General features: G+C 39.9%; 1 protein-coding gene across 1 annotated transcript in view; it reads left to right on the top strand.

Annotated features, from left to right (window-relative positions):
* Positions 1-14,578, top strand: part of LOC139147434 (uncharacterized) — an 85,624-nt gene that overhangs the window by 13,036 nt on the left and 58,010 nt on the right. The window contains exons 5-14 of the mRNA XM_070718541.1: positions 8,796-8,902; positions 9,182-9,267; positions 9,646-9,716; positions 10,496-10,617; positions 10,952-11,036; positions 11,392-11,730; positions 12,504-12,650; positions 12,938-13,149; positions 13,640-13,770; positions 14,203-14,378. Coding sequence (XP_070574642.1) covers positions 8,796-8,902; positions 9,182-9,267; positions 9,646-9,716; positions 10,496-10,617; positions 10,952-11,036; positions 11,392-11,730; positions 12,504-12,650; positions 12,938-13,149; positions 13,640-13,770; positions 14,203-14,378 — 1,476 coding nt within the window. The remainder of the gene's footprint in view (positions 1-8,795; positions 8,903-9,181; positions 9,268-9,645; positions 9,717-10,495; positions 10,618-10,951; positions 11,037-11,391; positions 11,731-12,503; positions 12,651-12,937; positions 13,150-13,639; positions 13,771-14,202; positions 14,379-14,578) is intronic.

Below are 14,578 nucleotides of genomic sequence, written 5' to 3'. Positions count from 1 at the left end.
GACATTGTAAACTAAGAGTATGTTCTATAAACTGATTCTGAAAATCGGCAATCGAAACGTGGCGCCCATTATAAAAGTCGGCAATGTTGCTGGAAAAACTAGTGTCAAATTCTGGTACGTGATACGGATCCAAATTTACTGCATCGTAACTCTTACCACTTCCAGTTGGTCCATTTATGAATATGTATGACATTTTTGGGATACTATATCATAGAAATTTTTTTAAAATTTTTTTTTATTAAGATATATACGATAAGACAATGACAATCCTTTCTATTTCAGATGCAATAAAAATACTTGAAACCGGAGAAAACATCAAAATTGATGATGGAGGCAAATTAGTATTTGGTGAATATGTAGATCCTTTCATATACGTAGACAGTGAGCTAGAAGTAGTTTTCAACATCGGACCTAAATATGGTTCTAAAGATCCAGCTACATGCGATGGGGTGTGTGTCAGTTGGCAACTGAGTCTTCAAAAGTTTACTGATTTAATAATATTCCGTACCCTAGGTGAAAGTTTCGATGCATCTACTGCTAAAAGTTATGCTCTAAGCCTGGCCGCTCACTCCAAGAATAATTCCTGCGGATTTTACAATCCATCTAAAGTGTATCAGAAGCGAGGGAGCGGGGCGCAGCCGGGCATGAGGTATTTTAAATTTCAGTTTAAAAGAGGGAGAGGGAGAGGGAGAAATCACGATTTCGCTACATGTATTGATATGGTTCAAGAAATTGACTGCGGTTTTAAAACAGTGAGCCCATTGCCAGTCCGAGAAAATCCTGCTATTGTACCTCGTAATATCCGAAAAGGTAGTAAGATAGAATTCTTAGCATTTAAACCGCGCTTAAGTAAGCGTGCTCTTTCTTTCACTGTTGAGAGATTAATATTTTGTGCTGCGCCTAATAAACCAGAAATTCAAGATGTGGAAGAACTAGTCGACTTAGAAAGATTAGGTGAGATATATAAACAAATAAATGCTGCCAAAAATATTATAGTGGATTTTGATGACCTATCATAGAATAATTATTTTTTCATTTTAAAAAAATTTTAGGATAGTATATATCATAAAGATGGCCAGTTTACATACAGCATTCAAGGGAGCAGTTTTACAAAAAAAATTTCCTGAAGTCAAGCGAGTCAAGGATATCGGGGAGCTGGTGGATATTGAAGGTATGGTCCATTCGGAACGAAAGATGTACTCTGTTTTTACCGAAATGGAAGTCAAATTATCGGATCCGAAAACTGGTAATACACAACCGCGTTCATTGTATGTTAAATTAAATGATACATACACAAAAGATGTAAGAGGATCGGGATCGGATGTGGGGCAACAATTAATAGATCGCTACGATCGTATGCTTGATACAATTGAAAATGTTGAGGGTTCTGGTCTCGTTCTCGAGGAGATACTTAATTTTGAAGTAATTCTAGTAGAAGTTTTACTCGGGGCTGGGGCTGGCGCAGTCCAACTTCCTGGATGGTTAAAAAATAAACATTGTGTTAGCGATCTTATTCTACCGCCGGGGGTCGAGAATTGTTTTCAGTATGCCGTCGTAGCAAGTATAAAGTTGAGCGATCCCGAGTTTCGTGAAAAGAAATGTGGTCAGGTAAGGAGAAAATGGAATACGTACGCCCCATTTATTGCTGACTACTGTTGGGAAGGTATTCCCTTTCCTACGCCCGCCGATCTGACTGTATTCAGGCGCTTCGAGCAGCAAAATCCGAGCGTCAAACTTCAAGTATTTCAGATCTACGAGAATGATCCCGATCCGTCCGGAATAAATGTGTTATATAGTAGCTGTAGCGGAGCCGAAGGCGGAGCCCATTCCGAAGGTGAAGCCGATAGGAATCAAATAGCAAATATCTTACTGATAGTTGGTGAAGACGGCGGCCGTTCTCACTTCGTACCAATTACTGCGGAAAATCGCCTCGTAATTCTCGTACTAATCGAAAGAATGAGCGCAGACGGAAGTGTATTTGTATGGTTTGTAAAAGAGGTTTTAAGTCAACAGAAGAATTAGAAAAACATCAGGTATACTGTGGAACAGACACTGCCCAGCCAGATTTTCCTAAGGAAGTGTGTCAATTTGAAGGACATCGGAAGAAGGTTCCTTCTCCCTACGTCGTCTATGCAGATACTGAGGCAATTATTGAGAAGGGGACCGGCCGACACATTCCAATTTGTCTTTCGTATGTTATGGTGGAACGGGGGTGGGGGGGACCTTCGGAACGAGGCCCGGGCCGACCCACTGTTTATGGTAAAAGAACATTCACAGGTCTCTCCTGTGTTACAGACTTTCTAAAGGATATGAAAGAACGGGCCGAGTATTATTCGAAATCGTATTATTGGAAAATAATACCGATGAAAGATAGATCTAATTACAATGATCCAGTCTGTATTGCATGTGGAGAGCCGGCAGGATACCGAGTAGTGAAGGAGGAGGCGACTTTTTATTGCGAAGGATGCCGGCCGTCGAGAACCATTCCTATCTACTTTCACAACCTCAAGGGATACGATGGTTCTTTTATTTTGAAAGAATTACATGAAATCGTTACCGAAGGAGATGCTGACGCCGGTGGGGGTTCCGGACCAGAGCCTAAAATTATAGCTAAGACGAGCAATGGAGGAATTATGGGTCTCTCGAAAACATTTATTTTTCACGCCTCAATTGTTGTTGCCGGAGGGAAGAGGGAGATAAAGAGACGTTTCTTTTCTATAAAGTTTATGGACAGTGCTCAGCTGATGATGGGGTCATTGGCGAAGTTGGCAAAAACTGTGCCGGACCACGGATGGACGGCAGTACCACTTTCGTACCCGGACATTCAAAGGGCGAAAGGTTTCTTCCCCTACGAATATTTAGACTCGGTTGACAGATTAGAAGAGGGTGAGCTCCCGGAGAGGGGGGAATTTTATAGCGAATTGACGGAAGAGGGGATTTCAGAGTCTGATTACGAACATGCATTAAGAGTATGGGACGAAGTTGGATGTAAGACGATTCGTGATTATATGGAATTCTATTGTGAGACTGACGTTCTACTTCTTGCAAATATATTTGAAAATTTCCGTGACACATGTTTAAGGGCATATAAGTTAGATCCAGCCCACTATATGTCAGCGCCCGGCTTGACATGGGATGCTATGTTACTTTACACGGGTAATAAGTTTAAACTCATTCAAGATGCTGAGCAGATGACTTTCGTACAACGGGGAATTCGAGGCGGCATCAGCCAGTGTAATATTCATTATTTACAGACAAATCATCCTGCTTACGGGAATTACGATCCAGAGAAGCCGGTGACCGAAATAAAATATCTCGATGCAAACAATCTCTACGGCTGGGCAATGAGTCAGGCAATGCCTACGGGCGGACTTCATTGGATGACGATGGAAGAGTGGGACGAATGGGAAGAAGGGGGCCGAGGTGGAGCTGGCGGAGCGTGGGGACCTGGTTCCACCTTTCCACCAAGTTTTCTAGAAGTAGACTTAGAATACCCAGCCGAATTACATGAAGAACACAGCGATTTGCCATTAGCACCGCATCACTATGAATTTCCGAGGCAGGGCGGTCGACTGATTACAAGTGTGATGGATAGAGAGTCCTATGTCTTACACTACAAGTTGCTGGAATTCTATCTTCGGATGGGAATGAGATTGAAAAAGATTTATCGGGTGCTTGCTTTCGATGAAGCTCCATGTCTCGCGGAATATATTGACTTTAACACTAAAATGAGGGCAAAGGGGGGGACAGATTTTGAAAAGAATTTCTATAAGCTGATGAATAATGCAATGTTCGGTAAGACAATAGAAGATGTTCGAAAGTACAGAGACTTTAAATTTGTTTCGGACTGGAACGGCACGGATAGTGGACGTAAAAAGATTCAGAAGTATAATCCAAAGATGAAACATATAACTTTCATAACTTCCGAAGAGGATGGTGATTCCTGCGACAGTGCTCTACTGGAACTGAAAACGGATGAGCATAAATATGTAAAACCAGTTTTCATCGGCGCCGCAGTACTGGAACTTTCTAAGCTGCTTATGTATGAGACGCATTACAATTACTTTCGGGCCCAGTTCCCTGGAATACGATTAGCCTACATGGATACTGACAGTTTTGTTTACAGTGTGCCAATACCCTCCCCGGACCCGGACGTAACTTTCAATGATATAGTTCGGGAAGATGTGGAAAAGAATGGTGAGAAGTCTATATATGATACTAGTGGGATGAGTGGGCCCAACTTTCCGAAGATTAATAAAAAAGTGATAGGTAAATTTAAAGATGAGTTGAATGGTGAACCTATTCTTGATTTTGTCGGCATACGCTCGAAAGTGTATGCTTTTCGAACTCCAACTTCGGAGACGAAAAAAAATAAAGGGGTGAAAGATGTTTGTGTTAGAAAACATTTGAACTTTGAAGATTATAAAGATCTGTTTGAAACTGGGAAGGAGCCCGAGCCGGCACAGTTTGTACAGTTTGTACGGAAAAAGGCTGGAGAAATCCGTAGTGAAAAGCGTAGTAAAATCATGATGGCGCCAAATGATATCAAGCGTGTGCAGCTATATAATCCAGACACGGGTGAATGGTTGGCAGAAACATGGCCGATAGGACGGACGACGGGTTTAAAATTGTAAAGACTTTAATCTACTATTTTCAATAGAGACCAGGGCATCACTGATAACATAAATGTGGGCAAATATATTATCATTGTGAGCGTCATCGCCACCCCACGCGGTATCTTTCTTCAGGATCTCAAGTTGAATTCCGTCCTTTGTGTTCATTACTTTTAAACCATTTCCATGAAACTCAATATCTTTAAAACTACGCAGATCGATAAACAGACAGAATTTATTCTTCAAATAATCGGCCTCATCTATATCAATTTCACACCAATCTTTATCTTCAGCAAAATACCGTCGCACCTCTCGCCAAAATTGTCTTGGTATCATCTTCTGAGCGTACACTTTATTTGCAATGCCTTCGATTGATACAGACACAGATTCAATGGAAGGGTTAAAGAAAAGTTCACTGTTCAGTTCTGACTGATTCTGATTTTTAGTGAAGAGTATAGCGATACCTCTAATGCTACGTCGTGGTACATTTATATTTTCATTGATAACCGTGTCCGATTCTTTGAATGGGATTTTTCTAAAATAATGTATATGCTCGTAAAGGTAACTTTTTCCACCGTTGTAATAACCAGCAGTTGACCTCGCGAGATTGAGGTCAGAAATTGTTTCGTATTCCATTTGAATGTTTTTTAATTTATAATTGGTTGTAATCAGTTTATTACTAACAAGTAATTGGGGGGCGGGTGCCAACGTAATTTCCCATTCGATATGACTCCCTAACGCTGATGGATATGCAACTCCATGGCCTGTTATGAGGGGATGAGTGAGACGAATAGCATATTTTGTTTTATATGTGTCAAAAAGTAAATTATCGCCCACGACGGCGGCATCTGCATCGGCCGCGCCACTTCTCAATTTTCTTAGATTTTCGTTCTGAATTCCGTACAGTGTCATGTTCGATCTCTCCTTTTTATGTTTGAAGAGATCACGATAGCATTCAATGAGGTTATATTACTCAAATCGGAAAGTGCCTGGCCCTCAAATGTGAGTTTCATACTCTCCACCAAATTTTTTGCAACATTTTGTACTACACGGGTAGTTCCACCTCCCATTACTTCGAGATCAAAAACCAGGTCGAAAGTATCTGGAACTAAGAGTACTCCGCTTTCTAACTTTGGACATCGTATGATAAGTGTCTGGCCTGGATCTGCCTCACTTGGATTATGAGCAATCACGTGATGAGTTCTTTCTGACTTTGTTCCATTCGGTATTCGGTTGGTGAAAGTCGGTGATAATGTTCTATCGTACCCCATTTTCGTGTAATGTATATAGTAGAAGAAAAAAAAAGAAAATAAATCACATCTTACATTTCACTTCGTGTATATAATGACTTAGAAGAAAAAATCACATCTTTACATAAATATTTCCGTCTGCTTGAAAGATAAATCGATTACCTGTGTCGCGAATCAATCGAAGAACCCAATATTCTTGGAGATGATGAGCCTCTTGGTCATCCTCAGTATCCTGGAATACAGCTATGAATTCTAGTCGCTTAAAGAAGTTAGTCTTTTGACATTCCTTCACGAAAGCTAATATGTTATGATATAGATTATCATCTTTGAGTCGGACACCTGGATTTGCTCGAAGTATATGTCGATTTACTCGTCGGAGTTTGCACCATTCCAATTCGACGGAGAAACCAAACAGGTCTTTATTTTTGGAAAGAAACTTTGCAATATTCTTTTCACCAAACATGTTGATGCCGTAGGGTGTCATATATTAATACATAATTTTATTATAATGACTAATGTTAATCCAGTTAAAAATATCCATAGCTGTTCTCCGACAAATCCGACAACCGATCCTGCTGTTTTTAATAGAAAACTGACGAGGGAGCCGATTAAACCTGGTATTGCAGCAGCACTTTTTGCGGCCAATGTTTTTAACCATTCGCCAAATTGCTTTACAATTTCTTTCGCTTTTGTATATACTTTGGGTGGACCTGAACCAGACCCGCCAGTTCCTGCTCCTGCTCCTCCTGCTCCCGCTCCTCCTCTAGTCACAGCCAGGGTAATTGTTGATATTGTCATTCCAAGGGCAGTCAGTATTGCAGCGATTGTAATACCATTTCGTTTAAATAACTCTGTCAGCTTCAGTCTCAGTGATAATTCTGGATCAGAAATTACATCACGAAGAGACCTAGTCGTAGCCAGACTTTCACGTGCCCCGCTAATCTTACCATTTTCGTATTCAATTCGATTGTCAATTTTAGCTTCTCTTGTTATGAGTTCAGCTAGTAGTTTCTTGGCTTTTTCTTTTCCTTGGGTGTGATCTTCAGGAATTTCCTTTAACTGTTTTTCAGCTTCTCTTTTCAATAGCCTTATTTTAACTTTTTCGTTGTTAAGCTCGCCAAGACGCATATTCGCAATCCTTAATTCATCATTAATAGCTCTATATTCGGGGTTTTCATTATTCCATTTTTCGATTTTATTTTCGATAGTACGTATTTCATCGGCATTATCGCTAAAATTTTCTCGTAAATCTGTTATTCTATCTCTGAGTCGTCCAATGTCGTAGGGTTTGAGTTTATCGGCCGGCCTTTTCAATAACATTTTTGCATCATTCATCAGATACAATTCGTCAATCTGATACAAAATCTGGATCTATTCCTAATATATCTTTTTTAAATTCTGCAGCTCCCTTACCTTTTATTGAGGAGGGCATTAAAGACTTCGTGCCTTTATTTGATGTCAGCCTGGCGTCTCGATAATACAGCTCTCCATCCCTAATACTAGCATTCGTATGCATTAATTCTCGTTTATGCGCATCAGTAATCCTATTACTATCTAAGTATTGGTTAGCCGTTATATCTGTAATTTCTCCTCTCTGTCTAATCAACGACTCACCTGCGGGTCTGTCGCTTGAGCCGGCCTGGAAAGGCTCGGCTTCTGCAAGGGCATTATCGTTGTTTATGAAGGATGTTTCAGCAGTAGCGTCATCATCATCATTTAAATTTGCATCAACGAAATCCTGGAATGGTATATCTTCTCCTCCTTCTGCCATATTGTCTTTCTATATTACTGCAATTATTTTTATAATCCCTTACATATACAGTAAAAAATGCACATCTCAGTTGTTGAAAGCGTTGAACAATTGGCTGATTACATAGAAAGAACAAGTGCTGCATATCGACGAAGTTACAAATTAATGGGTCGAATTGATATGGCTCTCAATATTACTAAGGGAATTCTTGTAAGCTCTGCTGTAATAGCAGCAATTCCAACAGTTCCGGTACTGTTAGCCTTAACTCCTATACCAGGTGTTGTTATTGATGTGATACAAGGGAAAACTGGTGTAGCAAAGAGACGAGAGAAATATAAACATTATTATGTTCAATATAAACAGCTGCTTACACAAATACAAGAAAAAGGTGCAACCCTTCGGAACGAGGAGGCTCCGGGGTCAGAACTTATTCAGGACATATTTCATCAGGCGCTAGAAATTCAAAAACAAGAAGGATTTAGTCCGCCGCTGGAGCGATATCTACGATATTATGGATTGAATGGATATGAAAGTTAGTTCGTACCGATAGGAACTTCGTGTTCAACATCAGCTAGACTCCGCGACCGGCCGGTCGGACTGACAACGGGGCTCCTTTATATAGGCTAGTTTGATGGTGATGACTCACACGGAATTTCCCGTACATGTATAAACATGCTCAGCAGGGAATTTCCCCGCTTAGTTCAGGACAATGCACTGTTGCACAAGCTGCCAGCTGTTGCGCATGCGTGAGTTCGTATATAGGTCAGGGTCACACTTTAGTTACATGGATGGTTAAATTTTCCTTCGCTTCATGTAGATAAATGAATAAAATGGGTGTAAAAATTCTTACTTAATCCCAGTTGTCCACGTTTACTTTACTACTATCTAGGGAAATAAAATACTGGTGCTAGCTAAAATTTACTCTGGTCGTACTTTAGGTTTTACGTGAGTATTTTTCAGGATATAAGCTTCTGCAGGGTTTTAGCAACTACATGCCGAAAAGCATAAACTGGTAGCGCTTGTCCCAACCAGTCTATGACTTATATGTATCAAGCATTAAACATTGGATTCGGGAAGATGTGTCAAATGCGGTCTAAGAAGCAATATCTGTGTTTGCACGCCGATCTCGTTCGGGAGACACTGCTCATGCGCATTAAAGTAACTGTTCCGTGTTAATTATAGGTAATCATGAATCAACATACTCAGTGCACAAAGTCGACGGGGGTTTGAAGTTTCAAAAAACGAAACATGGTCACGTTGTCGCCAACGCCGACGCCTCCCACAACAAGGTCAGTACATGGGTTTGTAGAGATAACTTAATCTCACCAAGTAACTTTATATGAATGCAATCATGACGGATACGGGGGATACTTAAATCTTCATTATATAAAAATTGTAGGCTTAATAAATCTCACAAACTACGACGAAAGCGTGCCACATATTTAGGTACCGACCTAACCGTGCAACAAGATCACAAAGTCTCACCTTGCCACCATACAATTAAAAACTCACTCACTCTCTCTCTCTCTCTCTCTCTCTCTCTCTCTCTCTCTCTCTCTCTCTCTCAGGACATTGTGTATGACAATACACTTCAAGCTCCTCACACCATCACCATCAAGGAACACTTCACTGCTCCAAAGAAAGCACCGCAAGGGTATACTTTGATTTTTCATCATTTAAAGTTTCATTTTATTCATGCATATTTTCAAAACAGCTTTTCCAAAGTGTCAGATTTTCTAGCTATCGATGTTTCACTGTGACAGTGTTTATTAAGGGAGGCCCAATTTGTAGTAAATCTTTTCAGCAGTCATTAGTTTGAAACTGAAGGGAATTCGTAAATGTATCAATCAAAAACTGACTGAAGACGAATTTTTCTCGGTCGGTCTTTCGCTTCATGTGAAATAATTGCTGATATTGCACACCTTCGACGTATTTTCGGTGAGAATGTGTCAAGTTCAAGAAGGACTGAAGTATACCTAACGGAAATCTGCCGAAAACTTTAGTCTGCAAATATTTTTACGGTTAAAACTAGGTTTGACGGGCATGCTGGCCTGCCGGGTGACAATGCCAAACACCGGGAACAGTCTGAGGAAGCCGACTTCGGTGAGTAATGTTAAACGCACCAGAAATGCTGTAGTTAATTGGTTGATGTTGTTTAATGCTCATATAATAGAACAGTATTATAATTTGTCTTGATGTTATATTTCAATCATACTGTTCTTCTTGAAAATACAACACCATAACAATGGCCCGGCTCCCACCGCTCTCAGTCGAAGTACAATGGAGATTCTGAGTTCAGTATCTTACACCACACTTGCTAAATACAAAAGGATACACGATCGGAACCTTCCAACTCGCTCATTAAACTTTCAAGATATGAAAATCACGACCTATTAATTATCTATCTATTTAAGGCTCTATTTTACTTAATGACATGTTTACCAGGACGTATGGTAACCTACCTCCAACCTGGGTCACGTCCACTTATGTCACTGACAACACCATGCATTAGAACTATTTTAATCGTTATGTATATTAAACGATGACTATGTAATTGCTAACAGAACCGCTCTTCCCACATCTTCATTAGAAAGGGTAAAGTAACCAAGTTTTACGTTATTTGCCACCACGACCATATGATTGAAACACAGCAATAACAACAGCAATTAGCTTTAGTGATTTTTATTAGCAGGTAAAAACATTAATAATATACAACACCGGGCAGATTTCTATAAGTTCCTTGTGATTCCTTGAGAGTAACTGCTCGTTTTAATGTTAGTTCTGTAATCCTTATTGCTAACCAGTTTAATTACATTAACGACTTGGTTTCGCTTTCCGTGAGGGCGCTTGTCAAACTGTACACTATTTCATTCTTTCCACAGAGCTACCTGATATGCATGGACATTCCCACGGTTCGTTGCGATTCACTGGCCAATCACAGCACACTGACTTCAATGACAAAGTTCCAGTCGATCTTGTCAAGGACACCCTGAAAATCGAAAGTGTAAGAAATGATATGTTTATTTGTACGTTTTGCAACGAAGGTTTTTTTCAATATGGTATTCTCCTTGGCTGAACTCCATAACATGCAATGATTTCGAAAATCGTAAAGTAGCACTTAATAATATTATAGAAACATGATTGGTGTACTCAGGTTCGCGATGAAAAGTAACATCGACGCCTTGTTTTCTATATCTGACTGCTATGGTACGAACTTATTTTTGAAATGTGGTTTTTTTACATGAGTACAGGATGGGGTCTGCGGGAATTACTGAATTGATTTACTGCATTCACAAAAAAGAGATTCCTTTCAGAAGTTTTGTCACATTTTTATTCAGGTTCCATTACCTAAATACAACCTCCTTGCTGTGGAAGAACACATTATAAGTAACATGACTTGTATGAGGGTGCATCACTCGGCAAGTAAGTATATGTAAACATTGTCCAATCTTTTCCCATCCGTTGATCCAGACAGTACCCGCCAAAATCAGTATCAGCACAGTACCTACATCACGGCCTTCAGGGAGACTCTGTCAAACTGACAAACATGTCGCAAAATGTACGCTATTTTGTTGCAGAAGACACATCTTCCTTACATACAACCTACTCTCTAGAATGTTCTGTATTTTTAAACTCGATCAAACTAGCTACGTAATCATTGAAGTGATATGCAGGAGACAGTTTAATTTCTGAATTCATGAGTCAAAATTACATTGTCTTGGATACAACCGACAAATGTCATCAATAACGTTAACTGCAATGGTTCAATATTTCACAGTGGCACCGGAAAAGAGCACATGCTTCCATAATTTGGTCGAAATGGTGTCCAGGTTGCCTCCGGAAAATATCACCTACTTGGCAGACACGTATATTCGCCCGGAAGCCATGACACTAGATGAAATGCGTAACAAAGAGATCATGATTGACGCCTTCGGTGCAACTAAGACTGAAACTACACAGACACTTCTGACGGAACTTGTCCTGAATGCTAAACCGAGAAACGCAAGTCTGATCATGAGAACCTTGGTCCACTTTGTTAAATTAAAAAACCCTCCACCGGAAGTGTTTGTCGACGCCCTTGAAGAACTTGCTACCTACGGAAAGGTCCAGTTTGCAGGTAAGTACAATTACAAAATGTACTCTTTTAACGAACAGATATTCCGAGAATTTATATGAGCGAAAGATTCATGGATTTTTACGAGAGATTCACGGATCCCTCCTCAGAAATAACGTTTTGGCCGTGTAACTCTGTGAAAATCGAAATTTCAATTCCTCCATAGAGTTGACACATCGGTGGCAACAAGTTTTGAATTTCAATCATATTGTCAGTAAACTATGAAAATTCGGTCACGACCTGCGACTTAAAAAATGCGACAGGCGATACTTTCGTCTCGTACAGAACTTCGCAGGGTAATCTCTGGGTTGCATCCTTCATTTCAAAGGAGAATTGTTCAAAGGTTTCTACATGTAAATTTCGAGTAAACGTTTAAGTTTTAATTTCGAAGCCCGAACTGCCTTAAGGTAGTATGAGCCTCGAAAATGTTAAAGTTTTGCTCAAACTTTCCTCAGGGAATAATTCAATAATTCTCTTTCAAAATCAAAAATAAAATCGGGGTTTTTCGTGAACATTTTGGTACTAGAGAAACAAATTACCCAAGATTTACCGATATTTTAAATTTAAAATGGCCGACATCCCTGTGTTAACTCTTTGGAGTAAAAATACAATTTTCGATAAACTAAGCCAACAAAAAGTTTTCTTACACCAAGAGCTTTAAAACGAACCCCCACAAGTGGTAGATCAGAAAAGAATTGAACAAGTTTGAGAGTCCGATTATCTGTCCCTGAGGCGCATTCTACCTGAAATCAACTCTAAAATTCCATACTCACCAGATCCGGACGACACCTGGTTGGTCCATAACAGAGCTACCCTGGTGTTAGGTTCAGTTGCCAGTGACTTACAACGCTCAAAGAAGAAAAGTGTCCGCGAACGAGGAGAAGCTATTTTGAGATACATCGAGGATTTACTGGAAGTACACGGTATGTTGTTGTTGTTTTTTTCAGTTGAACATATCACCATGTCTGATGTTCTTATTAGTCTTGATTCCTTGTCCTGTAAAGATGGTTATTTACACAGGCATTTGACTCAATGCAAGCAAACCGTCACTGGTTTTTCTCACTGGTTGCATCAGTAATGGTTTACTTGCATCAAGTCGAATGCCTGTGGTTATTGATATGCGAAATAGAATACGCTCTTAGCATCCACGTGCACTGCTATGAGATAAAAATGTTTTTACCTGTTGTAATAATGTCTTTTGAATTTGCAGATCCTTGGCACCATCGTCAGATACGGTCTACGATGAGCGAAGATGATTATATGGAGCACATCACGTGGAAAGCTACATTAATGCAGTCGCTAGGCAACGCTGCATCTCCATCTTCTTATCACCATATACTCTCCTACATGAACCACTCGGACGGCCACCCTCTGCTACGAAGAAGCGGTATCTATGCCATGGGCAAATACAAAACGCCAGAGGTAAAAACGATATCAGGAGACCTTGACCTTCAAAAGAGTGGACTTCTTTTCTTTATTTTCGTTGATATAGGTTGACATAAGAGAGACTCGACAGAGTTTTAACGAGATTGGGTAAAATAGACAGACAGATAAATTGCAAGATAGCTTTGAATGAGGGCTTAGATAGACAGAAAGAAAAACGGACCGTGATAGTTGCATGTATTGTGATTTCATACTGACTTTGAGTTAACTGATATCTATGTAAGTAAATGGTGGAACTTTTTAAAGGCACGGCCAGTACAATAAATTGTATGTTAGTATTCATAAGGTAGCTTGCAACACAATAAACTTTCCGTGTCGAATAATGTCTACAAAGACAGTCAAGACACGTTCAGCTATTAATAAGAAAGATAAAGTCAGAAAAAAGATGAAAAGACAGATACTGGCATCGGAGGACATTGAAAATATAAGGGTAGGACGAGATTCTCAGGTTGAAAGTTATAATTTGCAGGCTTCGTCGGCTCTGTTGTCACGTGCTCTTGAAGATGACGACGAGAATGTGAGGTACGTTGCTGCCCTCCAGTATACCAGACACCCTCACGCTGATGAGAGCATTAATCTTGGCAGCCCGTTCCCCAATAGGTGAGTAAAAAAGCTTGTCAACATAATTAGCTCGACATTTCTGAAGATGTAGGAAGTGTATGCATATGTGTACAATGCATCCGCTGCCCTATCAGGAACATATAGTTTCTCTGCATCTTAATTATACGGATACAAACAGAGCAAACAGAAACAGAACTAGTATAGCTATGTTTTCAATTTTGGAAGTCGTAGAAAAAGCAATTTTTAGTGCATCATAGTCATACAATCATGGCACAGGCGACAATTGTATATCATAGATTTTCATTCCTGTTCGTGTATATCCATCCGTCAAGAATTTTGTCGCCGCTAATGTCCAACGAATGTTATGTTAATAAGCCATGATTAATATAGGTCATTTGTTTGAGAGCAGAATACAATGCCAGTATGTATGTCTGTCGATATTAAAACGTGATCATGTAACTGATTTTACAGCGGTGCTTTCAATAACTCATCAAGTGAACCCAGATCGAGAAGACGACGCAATATCTTCGACGGAATCCAGTTCAATCTGGCTACACCGGAAGTGGACTGGCGAAAGAATGTTGGCTCGAAAGATATCGGCGCGAAGCTTGGGCTTGTAATGAAAAACGAGTTCGACCTTGACATAAGTAAGGTTTTGATATTTCTATTGCGGTCCTGTGTTTATCTGTCCTACATTAGTTTTTAGAGTTTACTTTGAGGATCTTAATAGTCCATGGGCCGACCAGATCTATCGTTTCAAAAATGGAACTAAATCGAATTTGGAAGTTATAAACGATTGAAATGACAAATACTTGCCCAAAAGATATAGAAAACAATTTTTTCAACC

The sequence above is a fragment of the Ptychodera flava genome, chromosome 13 (assembly GCF_041260155.1).
Source record: "Ptychodera flava strain L36383 chromosome 13, AS_Pfla_20210202, whole genome shotgun sequence".
In the NCBI taxonomy this organism is placed as follows: Eukaryota; Metazoa; Hemichordata; class Enteropneusta; family Ptychoderidae; genus Ptychodera; species Ptychodera flava.
Note: the sequence above shows the minus strand (reverse complement) of the source record. Positions and strands in the feature narration are given on the sequence as shown.